At 44.5% G+C, this 21,829-nt stretch overlaps 1 protein-coding gene across 5 annotated transcripts in view; it reads right to left on the bottom strand.

Annotated features, from left to right (window-relative positions):
- RBPMS (RNA binding protein, mRNA processing factor) overlaps positions 1–21,829 on the bottom strand; it is a 190,345-nt gene that overhangs the window by 17,706 nt on the left and 150,810 nt on the right. For 2 of the 5 annotated variants that reach the window (XM_017535859.2, XM_037740982.1), the window contains exon 6: positions 7,925–8,055. The exons of 1 other annotated variant lie outside the window; for it this stretch is intronic. In XM_017535859.2, coding sequence (XP_017391348.1) covers positions 7,925–8,055 — 131 coding nt within the window. Of the gene's footprint in view, positions 1–5,031; positions 5,260–7,924; positions 8,056–15,426; positions 15,600–21,829 lie in introns of those variants that run through there. 2 more of the 5 variants (XM_017535855.2, XM_017535866.2) reach the window with 2 other exon arrangements.

Genomic DNA, 21,829 nt, shown 5'->3' with positions numbered 1-21,829 from the left:
CAAGGTCCTAGGACTGGGAATATATCCTGATAAACCTGATCAGAGCTGAGTTTAATTAAACAGAAGGCTCCAGGGAGAATTTTATCTCCTGGGCTTTTAATACTTTTTTCCTGTCTGTCCTAAGCACAAGCTAGGCTCTGCATCCAAACAGGCATGTGAAATGTGCCCAGACATCTCAGAAGTTCACTCGAGATGCTGCTTAGGTTAAAGGCACCCAAGCGTGTAACACCCTGTGTCAGATTAAGTCCACAGTGGTTGCTTATCATCCATATTTAATTCTGTCAGTCTGTTAATTTTTAACTATGTTTGCTATCAAGGGCCATTAGAGGTCCCCAGGAGCTGAGCTCAGTGAAGCGCATAGAACTTCGTGGCAGAACGCACGAAGCTTGAAGTTGGGGTGTCCCACTTTCCCATCCTGTTGCTGGGTCTGGCCTTCCCCACCATCAGCACAAATCCTGAATAAAACATGATTCCATTTGGAATTGATTTTTCTTTTCCCTCACTGTCACAATTGGTTTTCTTCATGAAAAAGTTAACTTTCCCCTTTTATGAAGGCTACATTTTATAATTCCAAAGTTTCTGTGCAGCCTCAGTTTTGTTTCCAAAGCAGTTAAGAGTTCACATACTTTCTGGATGGCATCTGGGAGCCTATGCCTATGGAAAGAGGCCAAAAACCCTGGGTGCACAGCCAGCAGACCCAACCAGAGAGCCTTGTCTCGGGACAGACACACCACAGCTGCGGACCATTCTTGACCTGGCTCCGGTGCTTCTCTATCAAAGCAAAATATGCCTGGGCCCTTCCTTAGGTTTCTCTCATTGGGATCCTGGTCAGGAGTCCCTGTGTCCTTAGTGCTTCTCAAGCTTACAGGGAGGGCTCAGGGGCCTCTGCGCCAGGCCAGATCAAATGCTGACAAAGGGAAGGCACTGGAAGAGCTATTTTAATCATAACTATGACTGTAAGCCAAACATGTTACTGTTTCCTGCAAAATAACCCTATGGAGTAGATGTTCATTCTTCCCATTTATAGACGAGGAAACTAAGGCTCAGGGCAGTTACAAACAAACTTGCCTAAGATCCCAAATTTAGCAGAGCGGGTAGAAACTGTCTTTACAATCATGTGTTTGATTGAAAAGCACCGAGTCCCAGTTAGGTGCCAGGCGCTTGGCAGCACCCGACTGTGACAGTTGGGCCACGCGGTTGTTAAAAGCCAAACGCACAGACGGCACTTCCAGGTGCGACTTGCTGGGACTCAGGGTTGGGCTCTTACTGCTAGTAAGGTCAGGGGAGAAGGTGCGCAGGATCTGAGTTTAACCTTCTGCAAAGGACAAAATGGAGCACACTTAGAAACCTGGAGAACAGTGTACTGAATGGAGAGCAATGCTGACTCCAGTCAGGAGGAGGCCCACGTTGAGATGTTCTGCCAATCCTGGCAATAATATTGTGATTTCTAGGGCCAAAGCCACACAGCCACATAGTAAGGGACTGATTCTGGTTTCTGAACAGCATTTCCTCCTAAAACTGCCCAACATGGAGAAATTTGGGCTTCAGTAGCAGCAGCTGTGGACAAAAGAACATCTCTCTCTAACACCCTGGACGGATGGTTTTGGAGGACAGCTTCTACAGAGGCCAGTTAGGAGGGAGGAGACCAGGCTGATGTCTCTCACTGTGAATGAGGAAGAGGTGGAGAGGGTCGCCAGGGAGAGAGCATCTGCCTGGCCGGAGCAGATTCCTGGGTTTCATCACAGGACTGTGAAGAGAAGAATCTCCCCAAGTACAAGATGTAACTCCATTGCATGGAAATGAGGCTGAGGAGAATCCTAGCAGAAGGACTGTTGGAAGAAAGAGCCAGAAAATCCAGGGAGGAATGAGCTGGGTGACCTGTGGTCCTTTCTCCAGTTTCTCCAACAGGAAAGCAAGATAAGGCCACAGCTGGAAAGGTCAGGGACAGTGGGTTTGTGTAAAGAAACCACAAGGGCCATTCCGTTTCTGGGATTCCAGCTGCCCAGTCCCCACCTCCCCTGGATGTGTTTCCTGTCAGAAGGGTGTTCTTCTGGTGGCCGTGTCCCAGCCTGACTTGGGGAGGCCCCTCTTGGGGATAAGCTCTCCCAGTGCTGGCACAAGCTGTTAAGGGCAGGTGCTGTCAATCGGTGCTGTCGGTGGCATTCTCACGTAAATGCCTCATCTTACTTCCATCATTCATTCATGCTTTCCAGTCTTCCATTTGGCTCCGGCCATGAGGTCTCTGCAGCCCCGATAGTGTCATCCACATGTGCTGGCTGTCCTGTGTCTTAACTGTCACTGCCTTGAGGGTAGCTCAGGTATAGTCCTGGGCTTCCTTCTCCTTATTGAAAATTCAAATGTCCCTAAAAAGATCCCAGAGGAGGCCTACCTTTAAAGCAAACATTTATGAAGCCCCTCTGATATGTCAGGTACTCTCTTAAGTGTTTACATGAAGGATTATGGCCCTTTTCCTGAAACCCAGAGAGGTTAAGAAGCTTGCTCAATCAAGGTCACACAGCATGTAAATGGCAGAGCTTGTGTCTGGCCAGGGAGCTCCAGAGCCTGTCCCTTCCACCTACATTCCTGCCACGGGCTTAGAAAGGAAACGTGGCACTGCAGAGCTCTCCTGAAAGGTGCAGCTCAGAGCACAGGCCCTGCCTCAGGAGGCAGGCATAGAGATCACCCCCAGGAAGGGCCTGGGAAAAGGAGGCCCCGCCCACTCTCACAGGAGCTGGGTGCCAGCTGTGAGCATGATGCCTGGCCTCCCTGCCCTCCTTTCCTGTGAGAGCTAAGCCAGGGGCTCCTAGAAAGCCTCACCAAACAGGAAACCAGGCAAGGCCGGCACTATCAGGAGATGAGCACTCAAGGGGTGGCTTCTCTTCATAGTCTGACCTTCACAGAGCTGCAGTTGGAAAGGTAAATGTCAGAGGATTAATAGTTTCATTTACGTCTGAACACAATGGAAGGCCTTGGGCAGAAGAGCCCCAAAGGCAAGCTCTGTAGTCCTCTAAACCAATGGTTGTCCGGACAGTCACAGCCATAGCCACAGCTCAGGAGCACGTAGTACATACCTTCTGGAAGCCCAGGCCTCAAGGACAAGTAGGTCAGGGATCAAGGGTCAAGTGCTAAAGTGACCTGACAGTCACAGAAGCAAGTACCCGGAATCTCTGGACTCCTGCCTCACTGCTAGGTGAGGTGTTGAGGCCACCTTCTGGGGGCCCCAGACAAGGCTCTGTTCATACGTTTCCCTGTAGCACCAACCATCCTTACAGCACTGGCCACTGCCTTCTGTACGGGAGCTGGAAGCCAAAACCAGAGTCCTTGCCACATGAGCCTCACATGTGCCTGGAGGGATCCAGAGCTGTGTCGCTGCGGGGAGATTTCTAAGGAGCTGCGTGTGCACTGAAGCCCACATGCAGCGCTGCCCTCGATACAACCTCCCCAATACTCTACGTATTTCAAACATACCCAACACCAGCGCAGAAGTCCTTGTGTCTTTTGCCTCAGTATTTTCTACAGGACATAGTGACGCAGATGCTTAATACAATCTGCTTTTTTAAAAATCTACTTTTCAGGCTGGGCATGGTGGCACATGACTGTAATCTTATCTACTTGGGAGGCTGAAGGAAAATCACTGGAACCTGGGAGGTGGAGGTTGCAGTGAGCCAAGATCGCGCCACTGCGCTCCAGCCTGGGCGACAGAGCAAGACTCCATCTCAAAAAAAAAAATCTGGTTATCAGAAGTACCCCGTTGCTGACAAGCAAATGCTCAGATACAGGGGTGGTGGGGACAGCCCTGCAGTTCAGGCGGTCTACCACTATTCCCAGGCCCATCTACTCTGTGAGCTCCCTTCCCGGTTAACCTATGCCTCTCTTTCCACGGTCCACTTCTATATTCATTTTGGATTTAACCTTTAAAATTTTTCCGGTGTGTCACAGGGCCCTTCCAAGGGGCACGTATGCCTCGTCCTCAGGCAGTCTATGTTATAATTTAAAACCTTTGGTTCATGTACAGGTAAGCCCCACAAGCAGCCTGTTAGAAATCTGAGAGAACTGCTGTTAATCTGGACAAATGAGGCCTCTGAAAAGCAGTAAGGTAACCAGCGTTTTCTCTCTCAGTCCTACTTACCTGCAGAAGCTTCTGGCCCACACTGTGACTCTGCGTGAAGTAGAGGGTGCATGGTGTTGTGTTTTGAGAATGTGGTAAGGACAGTGTACTTTACTGACTTTCCTCTCTGCCCCATCACAACAAGACTAAAAGCAAACGTGAGCTCCAATCTAAGAAGCAGAAGTGTGTGAATGTGAGGTGACAGGAACAGCTGTATACTCTCTTCAGCATATAACTTTTTGAAAACAATGGATGAAAGCTTCCTCCCCTAATAAATTTCAAATATCAATGACCTTGAAAATAAACTGGATGGTCACTTTTTAAAGTTAATGATCTTCTTAGCAATCAGACGTTTGCTGAAAAGGGTCGCTCTTTCATCTCTAAACATTAAGTTAGTACTGAGGCTTTCAGAACTATCACCTTATCCAATAATTTCTAAAAAATGGGATCTGATGGCAAATAAGTATCTTTACTTTACAGCTGGGAAATCTGAAGGGGTACCAGACCACAGCTGAAGCCGGGGCAGGGCTAGAAAAGTGACTCAACTTCTTTCAACGGCACTTTGTCTCCTGGTCTTCCTTCCTGTGGATCACAGTGGGCAGGCTGGACAACGTATCCGTTCATTTCACATGGGCTCCCCTAGCTAGACCCGCCATCTCTGCTGAAGTGAGGTCTCCCGGTGGATGAGATGCTTCCAACATCCAGCTCTTGGTGGCTCTTCCAGCAGCCCAGGCAGAGAAAAGCAGCAGCGGTGTGGCCTCAACTCCAGGATCTGGTCTCCCAAGGAAGCTCGTTCTGAGTCCTTCCATGTAAGATAGACTTGGTGTCACAGGCCCAATTCTCCCACAACCTCAGTCAAAGAGTAACACCTTTGCTCCAAAATTGCATCACCACGAAAACAAAACGCTGCAGTCTACTTGATATCATTTTTGCTCTGATTAAAATTTTTATTGAAATCTCTCAAAGGTCGTCAAGAAATAGTTTTTGCAAAAGGGGGGAAAAATAGCTAACAAACAAATTCAACATGGGAGCTCCCTCTGCTGGTCTGCAGTAGGTTGGTATGTTACAAACACATTCCCAGAGACAAATCTAATTTGCTGGAGAAGTGGACAAAAGACAGGTGTGTTGGGCTTTGCCTCAGGAGAGAAACACTAGAAGAAAAAAAAAATCCATGTCTCAAAATAGAGCATAACATTGCTAAGAAAAACAAAATTATTTAAAGACTCTCCAAAGACATTATAAGATTTCCAAAACAAAAACTGAATTATCCAATATGGGGAGATGCCCTGTAAAAGCTGCAGTCTGCTCTACCTCCAGTTAATAAAGATTCTCTTGGGCCCTCTGGGTGAAGGTTAAGTGCTGATTCCCTTGTCTTTGCCTCCAAGTCTCTTCTTACAGGCTTTCCATCTACTTAGAGAAGAAAGATCCAAGGAGTCACTGGAGTGAAGCCTTCCCAAAATTCCATTAAAGAATAAGTCTGTGGTGAGCCAGCACCTCGGAGTGGAAAGAGCCAGGCCTGGGAGTCAGGTGACCTGGGTCTAGTCATGGTAGAGCCACTTCAGATTGTGGGTAACTCCCTCCATCTTCTTAGGCCTGATTCCTCATCTGCAGAATGGGTCAGACCAGCTGATCTGTAAAGCCTCTACTAGTTCATTCTGATTCTCATATTGGACAAATAAATTTAAATGACCATATTTGTTCATAGAGTCCATAACTGCCCTGGGAATGACTCCAAACAAGAAGTGGCGTCGAACACTGGTATCAGATGAGAGTCCCAACAAATCTGGGACCAGTGTGGCAGAGCTAAGTGGATTCCAGTTTGGAAAAATCTCAAGACCAAGGAAGAAGTCCCAGGGGAGGGTGCCACAATGGGCAAGGCATCCCATTAAGTCAAGTGACTGAGTCCATCTAAACTCGGCACTGTCTCTCCCCGTCCTTCCTGACAATGGCATATGCTTTCTAATCTCTTGCGACTCTTTAGGCCCTTCTCTTAGCATATCATATCTCCAGAATTACTTCTGATTTTACCCATTACATCAATGAAGACTGGGCAGATGTCATGGCCAAAAGCCACCATTCCCAATACTTTCTGGCTGTTGTCAACTCTTGATTATCCAGGGTAATGGTGAAAGGCTTTGTTGGTGACCAACCAAAGCCATGGCTATTCAGAAGACTATGCAAACGTGCATTGTTTCATGATATTTATTAACATCTGCCTCGATTGCCACATGATCTGTACCTAGCAGTCTAGCAAGAGGAGAGACACCGTCCAGGGCAGGGGTGGGAGGTGGCAGGCAAAAGGGGCTCTAGTTGTCCCATGTCAACCACATATTTATCCACAGCCTGCTAACAAAGACCCTAATGACTCAGCAGAAGACCCCTCCAGGTTTACATGTTATCCCCTCTCCCCATTACCTGCCAGTTGTAACGGTTTCCAAGCACTGACACGGAAAAGGGAAGAAAAAGCAGCAGGGGAAGGAGAGAGCAAAGGCACAGATAATCCTGCTCCTTTATTTCTGGTCCCATGTACTCTTACCACCAGCACCTACACTTTTTTCTTCACTACTTATAGTACTTTCTCCCTTCTCCCGACACAAAGGGCAATCATTACTGGGGCCCAGGCGCCAAGGGCAGCCCCAGGAAGCTGGGTTGTCAATGCACACCCAACACGTTGGTAACTCAGCGAAAAGAATTAAAAGATGTTCAGCCAACAACAATCTTGACCCCATGGCTTTCAAGAACCCTTGCTGGGGGCTGTTTCTAGGTGGTCTTTCTCAAGACAGTGAGTTCTGTACAACAAAAAAGAGTTTTAAGTCAGAAGGAAGTTTTCTGGGAAGCTATTTATTTCATCCAGCCTTGTAAACAAACACTGAGCAAAACAAACGAAAACTCCACCTGTCCAGCCTAATCATTTTTAAAAATTTAAAATTTAAGGGCCGAATTACACATGCAGAAAGACAAATGAAACCTACATACGTACTTTCTATTTACTGGTTACTAGTCGTCAATCTTTGCAGACCAAAGAACAAGTGGTTATCTCCAAAGGTGAATCTTTACGTTGATTACTACTACTTGCACCCAAAGCGAAGAGAAATATTTTCTCCAAGGGGAGAGGAAGTGTTAGTACATAGACAGTAGTCTTTGTGGAGAAACAGGAAGTTTGTTTATAAAAATCAGGCTATTTTTAACTAAGAAAGAAAGCTGGTCAGAATAGAGATCTCTACCTTGACCTATAATTCCATCTTAGACACTGTATTATGCCTCCTTTTCTACAGGGTTTCCTCAAAATGGAGAAAAGGAACCCTTAATCTTTCCTGTAACATATTTAAGAAAGTACAGCCTTCCCCCGGAAGCTTTCCCTTTGGTCATAGATTATTCTTACAGTACAGCAGAGTGGAAACCTCTCAACACACAGAAACACGCACAGACGCACATAACTCCTGCTCCTAGCACAGACCTTTCTCTGTAGCCCTTCCACGCAAGGCACACACATATACACTCTGGTGATGCCCTCTAGCTAGCTGGGAGCCAGGTGGATAAACTTGCCCCAGTCTCTAATGTGCAATATGAGGTGAGATCATTAAGGAAGAGAGGTGTCACTTGGGGCAAACATCAGGCAGTGGGTGATATCATTGCTGTCAGACGATCCTCATAAGTCCTGAAGGAGTGTCAGCTTGATTTAGAGGGAATCATTAATCTCTCGAAGGTGGATCTGTTAGCTGGATAGGTGTTAGTTGTATGGTGTGCTCTGGGGAACCAGGTTTGAAAGGACTGGTGGTGGAGTGAGTGAAGTTGTGGCCGATGGGTATAAATTACCTGGGCATGCAGTGAAGCGGGATAGGTGAAAGCAGGAGGAGGTAGAGCAGGCGCTAACTCCGCTGGGTACAGAGGGTACGGGGCCCACACTTCAGGGCTACTGGGGTAAAGTGCAGGCACTGTGAGCTCATCTGCAAGAAAAGAATAAGGCAAGAGTTAGTGGTTACCAAACAGCTAGTTTCAAATCAGAAAACAAAACACCCAATAACCCCAAGCCCCAATCAATGTCAGAAGTCAAATTACTCTCATTCTTTTAACAACCTGTTGTTGGCTTTGGTCCCACAAATGCTAAGCAAAGGAACGAAAAACATAACATAAGAAAAGCAACAAGCATCTGCTGCCTATCTGGCCTGCTGAGATCTCAGGCTTGGACTCTGTCTTGGACACTCTGATGTCTTTCCAGCTGTAGCTGGGGAACCCAAGAACAGTGGGAATTTCCTGCACAAAACAGAAAATGTGGCTCTCTGAGGAAAAGGGAGAGAAAGAACTAATAAAGGATATCCCATAAGAACCCACTGCAGAGCTGCTGGGAAAACAATGGCTTAACGGCAGGGCCTCAACAAACCAGAACTGGAAGGCTTTTCTGTTTAGTGGCATAATTACTATTGACAAGTCAGGTATGATCATCAAGCATTTTCCATTTAGCCCTCAGAAGAACAGGGCCAAATACTGTGACCATGGAGCATTTAAGATTTTAAAAATTCAGAGTTAAGTGAAAGACCTGAGAATCCTGACTAAAACTAAACTCCACAAAGATGTAAAACGGAACATTTCCAGTTGCTCTTCAGACTAACTTTTATGGGAAAAAAATGAGTCATGTTGCCAAGCGCCTGGTCTAAGTGTTCTTCAGGCAGCCCTAATTCCACTCAGGTCAGGCTGCAGTTGGCCAGATTGAAGGGCAAGTGCCTGGGCCTCCGAAGCAATCCATTAGAAGTAACAGCAAACACCATGAGGGAGCTTCTCAGGAAAGGCAAAATAACATCAGTCAATAAAGCAAGGAATCTGGGCCCTGTGAAGCAGCAATCTCAATATGTGCTTTTATCACCTGTCAAAATCTGAAATCAAGTTTGCCAAGGACGTTATCCAGGACTGCCGTGCGAGTCAGCAAAAGGTGATTGGATAAAGTCATTAGTAACTCTGCCTTTGAGGACTTTCCTTAAGTTTACAGTGCATGTGATCCAAGGTCAACAGAGTCACTTTATTCCTTCCCACCATCTAAGCAGTCATTGTCCAGACCCAGTGTCTCAGCATCCTTCCCATTCCCCCAAAGTCTTCAATACAGAAAGAGAGCTAGCAAAAGAAAACTGCATTGCTTGGTGTGCTGTGGGACTGCTCTATGGAGAAACCAGAAAGTAGCAGAGACTGCGGGTAAATGCGGATCTGGTGGGCTAGGGGTAGGTGAGGCTTCCCCACAGCCGGCTTGCAAGGTACGAGCTTCTCTCAGGATGGCAGGGAGTCAAGAGCTGACTGATGATCTGTTCAGAGGGTAGCTTGTACCCATTCCCAGATATGATGGGACCCAACAATGTGGTTTAACATACTGCTGCTGGTTGACCTTCCTTACTCCCTCCTTCTCTGAGGCAGTAAAAGGTACCTCCTCAGGCCTTGGTAATGGAAAAACAGACTGCCTGTGTATCTAGGTGGGAGAGATGAGCCCCTAAGAGTAGACTGATCATTATTATTTAGTCAGGGTAACAACAGTATCACCAGAGTCCTTAAAATGATCAGATTCACAACGTCTACTTCAAGTTCTGGGGTACGCAGGTGCCTGTAGCCCAAGGCTTAGGGACCCCTCTCAGAGGGGCTGGGAGGAGCTTAATAGATCCCTGTGCTTCCTCTTGTGATGAGACTGTGTGATTTCCAGAGTGCTCATCTGGGAGACCAGCTAGTGGAAACTAACTGCTGCCAGAACCGATGCCTTGAATTTTAAACAAACAACCATTCTCAGGAATGCCAAGCTATTATGGTTGCTGTTATTTTAGCTTCCAGGCTATTTTAAGACATTCTGAGCCTTTTAAAAATGTCAAGCCTCAGTACACTCATCTGCAGCCCATGCTTGTCTGTTCCCACTGTGATAGCAGAAGACTATAAAACTGATCCATACAACTGATTCCAACTGAGAACCCTCAGAGGGAACACGCTTGGCCTGCAGCCTGTCAGTGGTCCTTCCTCATCTTCCTGCCTCACGGGAACTGGTTAACTGGGGCAGGGTGGGTAGAGATGGTTACCTGACCAGTGGTTCCTTCCTTTAGAAACTTTTAAAAATGAAATGAATATGCCCTTTAAGATATCTGCTCCTGAAGAGATAAGCAACAGAGATAAGCTGGAATCAGATTTCAATGTTAGCCTGACTGACGGAATTTATGATTTCCAGAACGTTCTCTATTTTTATCCTGAAGCATTACTTTCCCTTAGTTCTTTACTGATGCTTTGAGACAATTCACCATTAACATTTGCATAAAACCTAGCCCCAGAGAAAAGAGGATTTGCTCTGAAATTCCCTAAACTCAAAATTTCTTAGTAAAGTAGGTAGTAAGGCAGAGGCCTAGAAGAGATTAAGGCGAACTTACACTTGATAAATCCCTTGATACATCTTCTCTCTCTCCCTCCCTTCTCCCCTCATGAAGGAATGTGGAGTTACCATAAATGTCAAAAGACATGTGGTCTGACCAGGTCAGGATCACACCTGAAGCAGTCCTCACAGACACCTACCTTTTCAGTATGAGCCTGAGCACTCGCCTAACACACACACATGCCCCTTTGACGGAAAGGGGTATTAAAGCAGAATAAGCTTTTACCGTTTGTTTGCTTTTTCGTTCCTTGAGAAAATTACAAAAGCTAGAGAGGCAGGTTTCCACAGAGTGATCCCTTCACAAGGACTCCCACTGAAGGAGCAGGCAAGGCCCTGATGGGTTTCACCTTCCTGAGTCACTGTCCATCCTGCTCAAACTTTGTAGGATGGAAGGCTGAAAAAAGAAGACAAAGATTGCTGCTCAAGGCCCACTGGGATGAATTGGAGTTTAGGGAGGGGATGAGAATCCTCTTGACAAAAGAAGCTCTTGACCACCCAGAGTGAGCCAGGCCCCAGTGAGCAGAAAGAGGGTAGATCAAGAGGCCAGGGCTTTTTTTGTCTGAGTTTAATCCGTCCCTCCTGAGAGGCTGGGCAAATCCTTTCCCATTGCACCAATCTGGCTATATCTTTTCTTTTTTACACCTTCTGAGGATAATGTTGTTGAAGGCTCACAATATACATCTGAATAGGCTTTTTTTCTTAGCATGAGAATATGCAACCAGAAGAGCTCAAATTGGATTCTGAAAAACGAGGACTAGAAACTTCCAACCCCAACCTGTAATCCCTTTGAAAAGAAAAAACTGTGAGCTTCTGATGAAGGTTTAAGCCTACAGAGCTTGGGAAGATCACCTAGTCTGCCCTTTTGCTTTAGATGAGGAAACAGATGCAGAAAGGTGAAGCTTCCAGTCTGTAGTCACACTGAGAGAGAGAACCAAAAATGACTGTTAGAGACAACTGAGAGATGGAAGAACAAGGAGAACATTTAATGGTTAAATATGGCCATATATCTCTGAGTTTAGTTGGTAACACAAGGTTTTTCTGCCTCCTGAAAATGTCGATTTGGAAATATTCCACAGCAACCTCATGTTCAACATACCGAAAACTAAATATGCTCCCTCCAATGACCTGTCCTTGTTGGCTCCAGATTTCAATAAGATGCTACCTTCCACTCAGCTGCTGAAGCCACAAACCTGGTGGTCACCCCATTCTCCCTCTCATTTAATCTTTCATCAAGGTCCTGCTGAATCTATCCCATGATCCAGTTTGATCTTCACCACCACTACTGGATTACTGAAAAGGCCTCCTTAAAGGCCTTCCACACTGAAGTCAAGACAACTTTAAAAATACACAGTTTGGCCGCATGTAGTGGCTTACACCTGTAATACCAGTGCTTTGGGAGGCAGAGGCAGGAGGAGAAAGATCGCTTGAGGCCAGAATTTGAGACCAGCCTGGGCAACATAGCGAGACCCTAATAAAAAAATATTCACCAGGCCTGGTGGTGCATGCCTTTTCTCCCAACTACTGAGGAGGCTAAAGTGGGAGGCTCACTTGAACCTAGGACTTACTTGAGGTTGCAGTGAGCTGTGATTATGCCACTGCACTCCAGCCAGGGCAGCAGAGTATGACCCTGTCTCTAATTCAGTCATGTCACTCCCACTTAAAACCCTTGTATGATTTCCTCTTGCTCTGTGGATACTGTCTAAACTCCATGTAATGGCCTGTAAGACCCCAAATGATCTGGCCCTCATCCACCTCTCCAGCCCCGATTCTACCTCATGGCCTGGGATCAGTCACTTCCAAGGCATGACTATGCCTGCTTCTCCCCTACACACTGCCCTCTCCCCCAGGGGCACTCTTCTCCCCTCCTTTCGCCTGAATTCCCTCTTGCTCTTCAGTTACTTACTCCTTCCACCCAGCTTAACTCTTGAGAGTACTCCACTTAGATGCCACTTCTAGTCTAGAAGATTGCTTTCTCTGTGCTCCACCACATCCTGCACCTCCCCAGACATAGCAGTTACCTCCTGGACGGTAAGCTCTTATTCTTGCTCACCAGTGCCTACCATCATATTATAAGACAGTATCAAGAAATCAACCATTTGGGCATGAGAATCACTTGAACCTGGGAGATTCAAGCGAATGAACCTTGAACCAGGACATTTCAGTGAGCCGAGACCGCACCACTGCACTCCAGCCTGTGCAATGAAGCGAGACTCTTATGCTAAAAATCAACCACTTGCTTTATATTTAAGAAAATGAATGAAGAAAAATACTTCCATCCTGCCTTCAGGTGAAGAAATAGCCAGACTGAGGGTTAATTCAATTCTGGGTGGGAGAGGTCTCTTGTCTCACAGTTCAGGTCCCTTCTATACACCATCCTTTCCTCCCTGGGATGGGTGATGCCCCGACTGTTGCTGGTGGTGACAGGGCCTGGAATGCAGGTGGTCTTTAGGTCTGGCTTTTAGCATACTCAATTTGCTATAAGCTCCGGGACAGAGTCTTCTAGTAGAGCTTGCCGTGTAGATGAAGAATTTGGCCAGGAAAAACAGCAGCCATGACACAGAAAATCCAAACATGATGAAAAATTCCATTTTTAATAGGAATAATATTAATTTTGAAACAAGAAAAATAAATCAAGGATTCTGTTAGCAATCAACTCCCACTCACATACCTCAGCAAGTAGTTGATCCATGCCTGTTAAGCCCTTCAAAAATCAGCCATACAAGGCCCACTGTTTTAAGGACTAGCCTATTCAGACATGCTCATCTGATGTCAGGACTAAGAATGTTGCCTATGCCAGCTCCCATGGCACAGGGCAGTGCCCACTAGCGCCTATGATGTGGTAAATGGTGTTACCCTAAATTCACATCCACCTGGAACCCCAGTATGTAACTGTTTTTGGAAACAGGGTCTTGCAAATGTACTTAGGAATCTTGAGACAAAGGCAGGGACTGAAATGGTATGTCTACCAGCCAAGGAATGCGTGAGAGGGTCCAACACAGCTGACACCATGAGCTCCAATTTCTGGTCTCTTAAACTGTGAGAGAACAGATTTCTGTCCATTGAAGACACCCAGTTTCTGGTAATTTATTGTGGCAGCCCTAGGGAACTAATATAATACAGTTTCCATAGAATATCAAACACATTCACTGGCTCACCAAGAAGACAAATGTAAATGAAGATTTTTATGAAAGAAGCTAATGAAAAGATTGAGTGTTGCCAGGCGTGGTGGCTCATGTCTATAATCCCAGCACTTTGGGAGGCTGAGGTGGGTAGATCACTTGAGGTCAGTAGTTCAAGAACAGCCTGACCAACATGGCAAGACCCCATCTCTACTAAAGATAAAAAAAAAATTAGCCAGGCATAGTGGTAGGGGTCTGTAATCCTGGCTACTCAGGAGGCTGAGGCAGGAGAATCACTTGAACTTGGGAGGTGAAGGCTGCAGTAAACCAAGACTGCATTGCGCTCTAGCCTGGGCGACAGAGTATGACTCCATCCCCGCCCCCCCCCCCAAAAAAAAAAATGCGAGGCACAGTGGCTCACACCTGTAATCCCAGCACTTTGGGAGGCCGAGGTGGGCAGATCACGGGGTCAAGAGATTGAAACCATCCTGGCCAACATGGTGAAACCCTGTCTCTACTTAAAAAAAGACAAAAATTAGCTGGGCGTGGTGGCGAGCACCTGTAGTCCCAGCTACTCGGGAGGCTGAGGCAGGAGAATTGCTTGAACCCGGGAGGTGGAGGTTGTAGTGAGCCGAGATCGCGCCACTGCACTCCAGCCTGGTGCCTGGCAACAAAGCAAGACTCTGTCTCAAAAAAGAAAAGCAGTAAAAAGCTCAAAGGAAGTGTTTTCCACCACCCAGCACTAGTTACCATGGCAACTTTTGTGTTTTGTACAGGGAACCAACTGTACTATGTGCCGCAGACATGAGGAGCAATCAAGTCTTGGCCCGGCTCTCCATTACTTGTGTCTTCTATCATGGACCTTGGTCATTTCCATTGTTTCAACTATTAATTCTATTTAGGATAATTCATAAGCGTATATCTTTGATTTCTGCTCCAACATAAACACCCTCAACTCATCAAACTCAACTCGAGAAGTGCACTTATTGTCATTCATAAACTAATTCCTCGTGTTACCTCCAACATTTTTCTTTATCCCTTTTACTCAGGCTAAAGCTCCCATCACTTCCCATGTCCAAATAATTGCTAAGTCCTATAACAATAAAGATGACAAAGATAACAATAGTGATGGTAGCAGCAATAACAACAGTAGGAGCTCGTGTCTACTAAGCACATTCTGTGCACCAGTGATCTTCATGGGAGGCATTAGCAGGAGCCCCTTTTACCTTAAGAGAAAGCTGAGACACAGCAAGGTTAAATATCCAATTACTCACAGTATGTCATACAGCCAGAATGTAAATCAATCAAGGTCATGAGCCCAGACCCTTCGTTTCTGCACTTCACTGCCTCTCCATGTTCACGATCTCCATTTACTGATGATAAAGACATCTTCTGTCTTTCTCATTCCCATCCCTACTTCTACTACTCAAATGCAGGTTCTCAGCTGGACTGACGTTAACTTCCGCTGTCTCCCCACTCTACTATTTCTCTAATACATACTGCAGAAGCAACAAGATCCAAAACAGATCCCAAAATAAGTATGCCAAGGAAATTCCAAAAGCAAGCTGGTCTTGATTCAACTGGCCCATAGTCACCTTCTCTCTATTTAATGATTTTCCGCTGTTCTTCTGACCAGTCACTGCTCTGATTGTTGTTTTCTTCCTTTACTAACAAGGTCTCCGAGGCAAAGCAACCATGCGATGCAGTCTAGGATCTGCTCTCTAATCTGAGAGGTGAAGGGAACCCTGAGCATGAGCAGGAAGAAAACTGTTCCTCTGGGAACTTAAGCCACTTCTGTTACCTACTCTTACCCATCACATGGAACATTTTTATTCCTCTTCCTTCCCATGACCTGCAGCTGCTGGGATGAGGGTTACCCAGAGTTTCCCGAAGCAAGTCAATTCCCAGGCATTCACAGATTGAAGATTCAAAGTGTCTGCCAGCCTCAGTGCGAGCCTGGATTTCTTGACAATTGCAATCAAGTCTGGAAGTTTAACAGGAGTTGTATTTTCAGAAACTAATGGTTTTATGCCATATAAACACCACAAGAAAATCTGCTCAGTCCCACTCTGCTAGAGACCTGGGTAAGCTCCCTGAATGACCGTGCCCTTCCTTTTATACACCACACGCCCCGCTTTTTCTAGTGCGGAAACATGCTGTCTGTCCTCTTTTGTTGTCCCAGACCATCTTTTCTGTGGTAGATAATTTAGATTATACAGGGCTTCGGTATTATACATGAGGATGACTGTGTGGCTCATCTCTGGCTCTATCCCATGTCAAATGTTAATAAGGATGTTTATACAGTATATGCTTTGTGAAAAATACTTCACAGACTTTAACTTCTTTAATTTCCAGAATATCCTTATGAGGTATGTACAGCTATTATGAACTCCACCTCAAAAATGGAAGATGCTAAGGGCTTGAAGAGACGGAGACAAGCTCAAGGCTGTGCAGCTAAGAGGGGTAAAGCCATGATGCGCATATAGGCAATGTGGCTCTAGAGCCCATGCTTTTAACCACTGCATTATCCGCGAGTCTACCGTGATGGTTTTGTCCAGCTAACAAACACCTTCCCCAAAAACTATAATGCTTTACTTCTTAACAAGTTAGAAAAGACAAGTTCAGGTATCTGTACAAACAAAAAAGAAACACTGCCTTCAGGGTAAGTGAACAGCACAGGGGTTATTTTGAAAACATAAAAATTCTGATCTGCTTCTCTACATCATGGTCACACACACACACACACACACACACACACACACACACACACACACACACATTTTTTTAAAGAGATGGATCTTGCTATATTGCCTAGGTTGTCCTCAAACTCCTGAGCTCAAGTGTTTCTCCTTCAATCTCCTAAGTAGCTGGGACTCCCAGCATGTACCATTCCTATAATAAATATTTAAATTTATTTTTAAAATCTATATAAAAAGAAAGCATACCCATGAGACAGTTTTGAAACAAGTACTACAAAAACTAGTTAGGAGACATGCTGTATGTGTAAGAGCACTGAGTAAGGGTGAAAGAAGACTTGAAAAGGTGCAAGTTTAGAAGATGGAGATGATATATGAAAAATATCAACAACTTGTGCTTCACTGACAATACTACAAAGAGTAGAAAAGGAAGAAAAATAAATTTCTTCTAACATAAAAAACTATTTTAGGAACTACATCTTCAAGGCAACTTGAATCTATGATTCAGCTGAAAATTAACTTCTTTTTAAATAAAAAAATTATAAACAAAAATAGTGTTTCAGTAAAACTTCTGGCACACATCTGTTATTTGGTGAGAGAGGGAAGGTAGCAAGGGAGAAGGATGGTTATGATAGTAAGGGGAGGCACAGGTGTCTTTTTAATGAAATTGCTGCTTGGGTACATCTCTATCCACAAAAAGAGATGATCTCTTTTGAGATAGTGCATGTTATACAGCAGACATTCATTCATTAGTTATTAATTTATTTTAGAGACAAGGCCTCACTATGTTGTCCAGGCTGCAGTATAGCAGCTGTTCACAGGTGTGATCAGTGCGCACTCTACAGCCTCAACTCCTGGATTCATGTGATCCTCTCCTCAGCCTCCCAGGACCTTGCCAAGCTTTCAGAAATGAACATTTTTAAGGACCTCAATACACCTAACTGTGCTGTTTGAATGTATAATCCCAAAAGTAGTAAGTAATATTTGTACCAATTTTTAATATAACAATACTAGGAATCATCCTTAAAAACAAAACAGGGCACACGCTTATAATCCCAGCTACCCCAGAGGCTGAGGTGGGAGGATCACTTGAGGCCAGGAGTTCAAGGCCAGCCTAGACAAACATAGTGACACCCTGTATCTAAAAAATAAAATATTAAGGTCTATAATTTTAATGTAGATTTCTCTGATAGTTAATGAAGCTGATTTAATGAACTTTCAATTTCTTGGTTGGGACTCTTATTGGGATAGGTGCTGTCTTAAGGAGTCTTCATGAAGACACACAGCTCTCTTGAAAATCTAGTATAGACCAGATATCCTTTCTTATACCTCCCAAAACAGCCTAGGTGTACCCTGAATACTGCAACTACTGCTTATATGAAAACGTTTTTCTGTGTCAAAGTCATTCACAAAACTGTAATCACCTATCCTTAGCACCTACGTCTGGCACACAGAAAATATTCAAGAAAAGTTCCTGGCCAGGTGTGGTGGCTCATGCCTGTAATCCCAGCACTTTGGGAGGCCAAGGTGGGTGGATCACCTGAGGTTGGCAGTTCGAGACCTGCCGGATCAAGATGGGGAAATCCCGTCTCTACTAAAAATAAAAAATTAGCTGGGCAACATGGCACATGCCTATAATCCCAGCTTCTCGGGAGACTGAGGCAGGAGAATCGCTTGAATCTGGGAGACGGAGGTTGTGGTAAGCCGAGATCTCGCCATTGCACTCCAGCCTGGGCAAAAAGAGTGAAACTCTGTCTCAAAAAAAAAGAAAAGAAAAGTTCCTTAAAATTAACTGATATTACAAAGTGCCTCCAAGTAACTTACAACTAGCAAGAGGACATAAACTTGAGAATTATATAATCCACCCAATGATTGACAGTTTAACACACTTCCTTGACTTTTAAGAAAATGTCAATTTTCTTTTTTTTTTTGAGACAGTTTCACACTGTCACCCAGGCTGTAGTGCAGTGGTTTGGCTCACTGTAATCTCCACCTCCTGGGTTCAAGCAATTCTCCTGCTTCAACCTCCCGAGTAGCTGGGATTAGAGGTGTGCACCACCACATCCTGCTAATTTTTTTGTATTTTTAGTAGAGACGGGGTTTCACCATGTTGGCCAAGCTGGTCTTGATCTCCTGACCTCATGATCTGCCTGCCTCAGTCTCCCAAAGTGCTGAGATTACAGGCACGAGCCACTGTGGCTGGCCCAAAAATGTCAATTTTCTTAAATCTGCAAAGGTTCCTTTCAGTCCTTGAAAAAGAAAACAGGCAGAAACTAACAATTTGTCATAGTTATCAGTTTTAAAGAGATTGGCATTGACCTAGGAAACTGATGAATCAGAACCCCAAAATATACTTCCTAGCACAAATAACGCAAATCTAGACACACACATAAGCAAATTGGCCTATGAGCCATGTGAGGATTTCCAGAATGAAGTTGTGTGTCTGAACTGAGCTCCCCCTCTCACCCAAGGCTTCTCCTGCTCTAGAATTCAGCAACTTTACCCCCTTTCTTCTGGTTCCCCATCTATGCTCACTGGCTAGCCGTGAGCTACTTGCCCTTGCTCTATCCACAGGGAATGTCAAAAACATCAATGACTGAAATTCTGTTTTAAAATTATGTTAATATATCCTTGGAAACCAGAACAAATGTGTACAGTATTTTTCACGTGCATAATGTCTCAATCTCCCCTTAGTCCCTTTGAACAAGATACTAATATTTCTACCTTGCTCAGATGAAGATGAAATTGATGCTTGGAAAGTTTTAGTGACTTGTCCAAGGTCATACAGTTTACAGGTAGAGTGATACAAATCTAAAGAATCTCTTTCCAGAGTCTACATTCTTGACAAGGCACTACTGCCTCCAAACTGACTTTCTATGTTTTTCAGAAGACAGAATGAAAATTTTAAGCTAAAAACAAACTTTTCTTTTTTTGAGATGGAGTCTCACACTATCTCCTGGGCTGGAGTGCCGTGGCGTGATCTCGGCTTATTGCAACCTCCGCCTTCAGGGTTCAATTGATTCTCCTGCATCAGTCTGCCGAGTAGCTGGGATTACAGGTGCCAGCCACCACGCCCAGCTATTTTTTTGTATTTTTAGTAGAGACAGGATTTTACCATGTTGGCCAGACTGGTCTTGAACTCCTGACCTTGTGATTCACCCGCCCTGGCTTCCCAAAGTGCTGGGATTACAGGCATGAGCCACTGTGCCTGGCCAAATCAATTTTTATAAACTTGAAATAATTTAACCTGGTGTTCTGGTGGGGGGGGGGAAAAAAAAACCCGATTTGTATACAGGCAAAAATTATACTATTATCAGTCCTGAAGAGAAATTCCATAGCATCTGTTCTACAGTTCTTTGAGTAATCAGTACTTATTCACTAGTACCAGGTGTATCAGGCACCACAATGGCAATGGATATGAAGAAGGCTGCTAAACATTTCTCTGTGCCAAGGAATTTGATCATCTCTTTAAGGAAGGCTAGATCAATCACTTACTGCCAATTACTGTGAAACAAGAAAAACCTACAGAAGCAAAGCCACCCACGGACCCATAACTGTCTCTCCATGGGTAACAAAGATGCTAGCAATAAAGTATGGAAATCTCAAATGTGCCCTCCTTTTCCAAACTCTCCTACTTTGATTCATTCATGTTTTATAAATCTGGTGGTCTTGGATTAAATCGAGGGCAAATGAAAACCCAACCCAACTTCCAGAAACATTTGGTGTTGTCTCAGAAGTGCTTTCCTTCACCTCCCTTGCGTTCAGAGGCAACCTAGGTTCCACGTTGCCACTGAAGGATAATACCCCTGCATACTCACTCTATGATCGCAGTCAATAAAAAATGTTTTCTGAGAGTGTTAAGCCACAAGGCTACAAGATGGATGAAATAATTGGGCAGTTTCCAGTTACAACTAACAAAATGAGGCTAACTCTTAAGTATAGTTATGACCAGCATGAATAAATAAAGCCCACAAGATCAAAAAATGTCAATTTTATCAGGGCTACTGTCTCTCACACTTTAACTCATCTTGGTTAACAAGTGTTTGTCTGTCACAAACACTTACTAAGCACCTGCTGTGAGGCAAATACTGGTTGAGTATCACAATCATTTATTTTTCCAGCCCAGATTTGGGGTAGTAATGCTGAGTCACAGAAGGACCTGATTATCTACAGGTAATTCCTAGTGCCCAAAGACCTGAGAACTAAAAAGTGAAGAGATGGTCACTGAAAAGGGTATGGACAGAAAAAGAACAAATGACCTTCTTGTACCAGTATTACAGATGAGGTAATTCCAGAATGTATGTGTATGGTGGTGAAAGGTGACTCAGTAAGTTTCACCTGAAAGTCAAATAGCTGGTTTCTCTCCTTTAAGTCCTATAGCTGAAAATGTTACTAGCTGTGCAACACTGGATAACTTACCTAATCTCTGCCAGCCTCAGATTCCTCAGATAAAAATAAAAACTATCACCTAGTTCATTATAAAAACTGAATGTGAAGTTGACATGCATATAGTAAGTGCATAGTCTCAAACAACAAGAACATTAATAACTGACATCAATATAGGAAAAAAGGTAAGGAATACAATCTGGGGTATAAACAATGTTGTCTCTGCTATAGGAAATCTATCTTCAGTACAAAAACAATCCCTTGATTCATCAGATGATCTGGGGTCATATCTACCAGAGGGACGTGGCAGGGAGTGGTGCTTTGGAATGTATGCCCTCAGCCACTTCTCATGTTTAACTGTTTCTTCCTCATTCTTTGTGCCTCATACTGTTCAGTTCTTTTCTACTAAGAGTAAATTAATGATCATACAAGATAGAGCTTTGTTAATGATATTGGTGTTCACGTACTTATTTTTAAAATAAGAACAATGCTCTTCATTTAAGAGCACAAGGCTTTCGTAAAAAGAAATCTCACAGCCCTCCAGCTTCACCAACGGAATGTGATCAGCTCGAAAGGTCTACTTAACTTTATTCAATAAAACTAAGTACCTTAGGAGACTGTGATCTACACACTTCCCTTATCATCCATTCCACCAGCTGCAATGAACCTGCCAATTTACAAGCAGCTCCAGGTGTCTGTGTACCTCAGTCTCCTGAATGGCCATACTTTATCTTCCTTTTACTCTCCATCTCTTTGCCTTCTAAAAATCAGAAAGATTTAACCACAAGTTTAACAACAACCATAACAAAGTCCAGATTTTAATTATGCAGGAGGTTAACAGTCACTGTTGACTTTCCAGTAAGATAAACAGTGAAAACTTGGCAAATGCTAATGTGAACAACTCCCCCCTCCTGCCCTCTCATTCCTAAAAATTGTACTCATTCTTGGGAAGTGAATGACAGGCAAAGTTTATTTAGGAGAACAGGGCATCCCAACCTGGTTACAAGTACTGAAATACCAAAAGAAAACTGCAAGAGGCTGGGCGCGGTAATCTCAGCACTTTGGGAGGCTGAGGCAGGCGGTGAGGTCAGGAGTTCAAGACCAGCCTGGCCAATATGGTGAAACCCTGTCA

This window comes from Cebus imitator, unplaced genomic scaffold, assembly GCF_001604975.1.
Source record: "Cebus imitator isolate Cc_AM_T3 unplaced genomic scaffold, Cebus_imitator-1.0 Scaffold5, whole genome shotgun sequence".
Taxonomy (NCBI): domain Eukaryota; kingdom Metazoa; phylum Chordata; class Mammalia; order Primates; family Cebidae; genus Cebus; species Cebus imitator.
The sequence above is the reverse complement of the archived record's forward strand: the minus strand, read 5'-3'. Positions and strand labels throughout refer to the sequence as shown.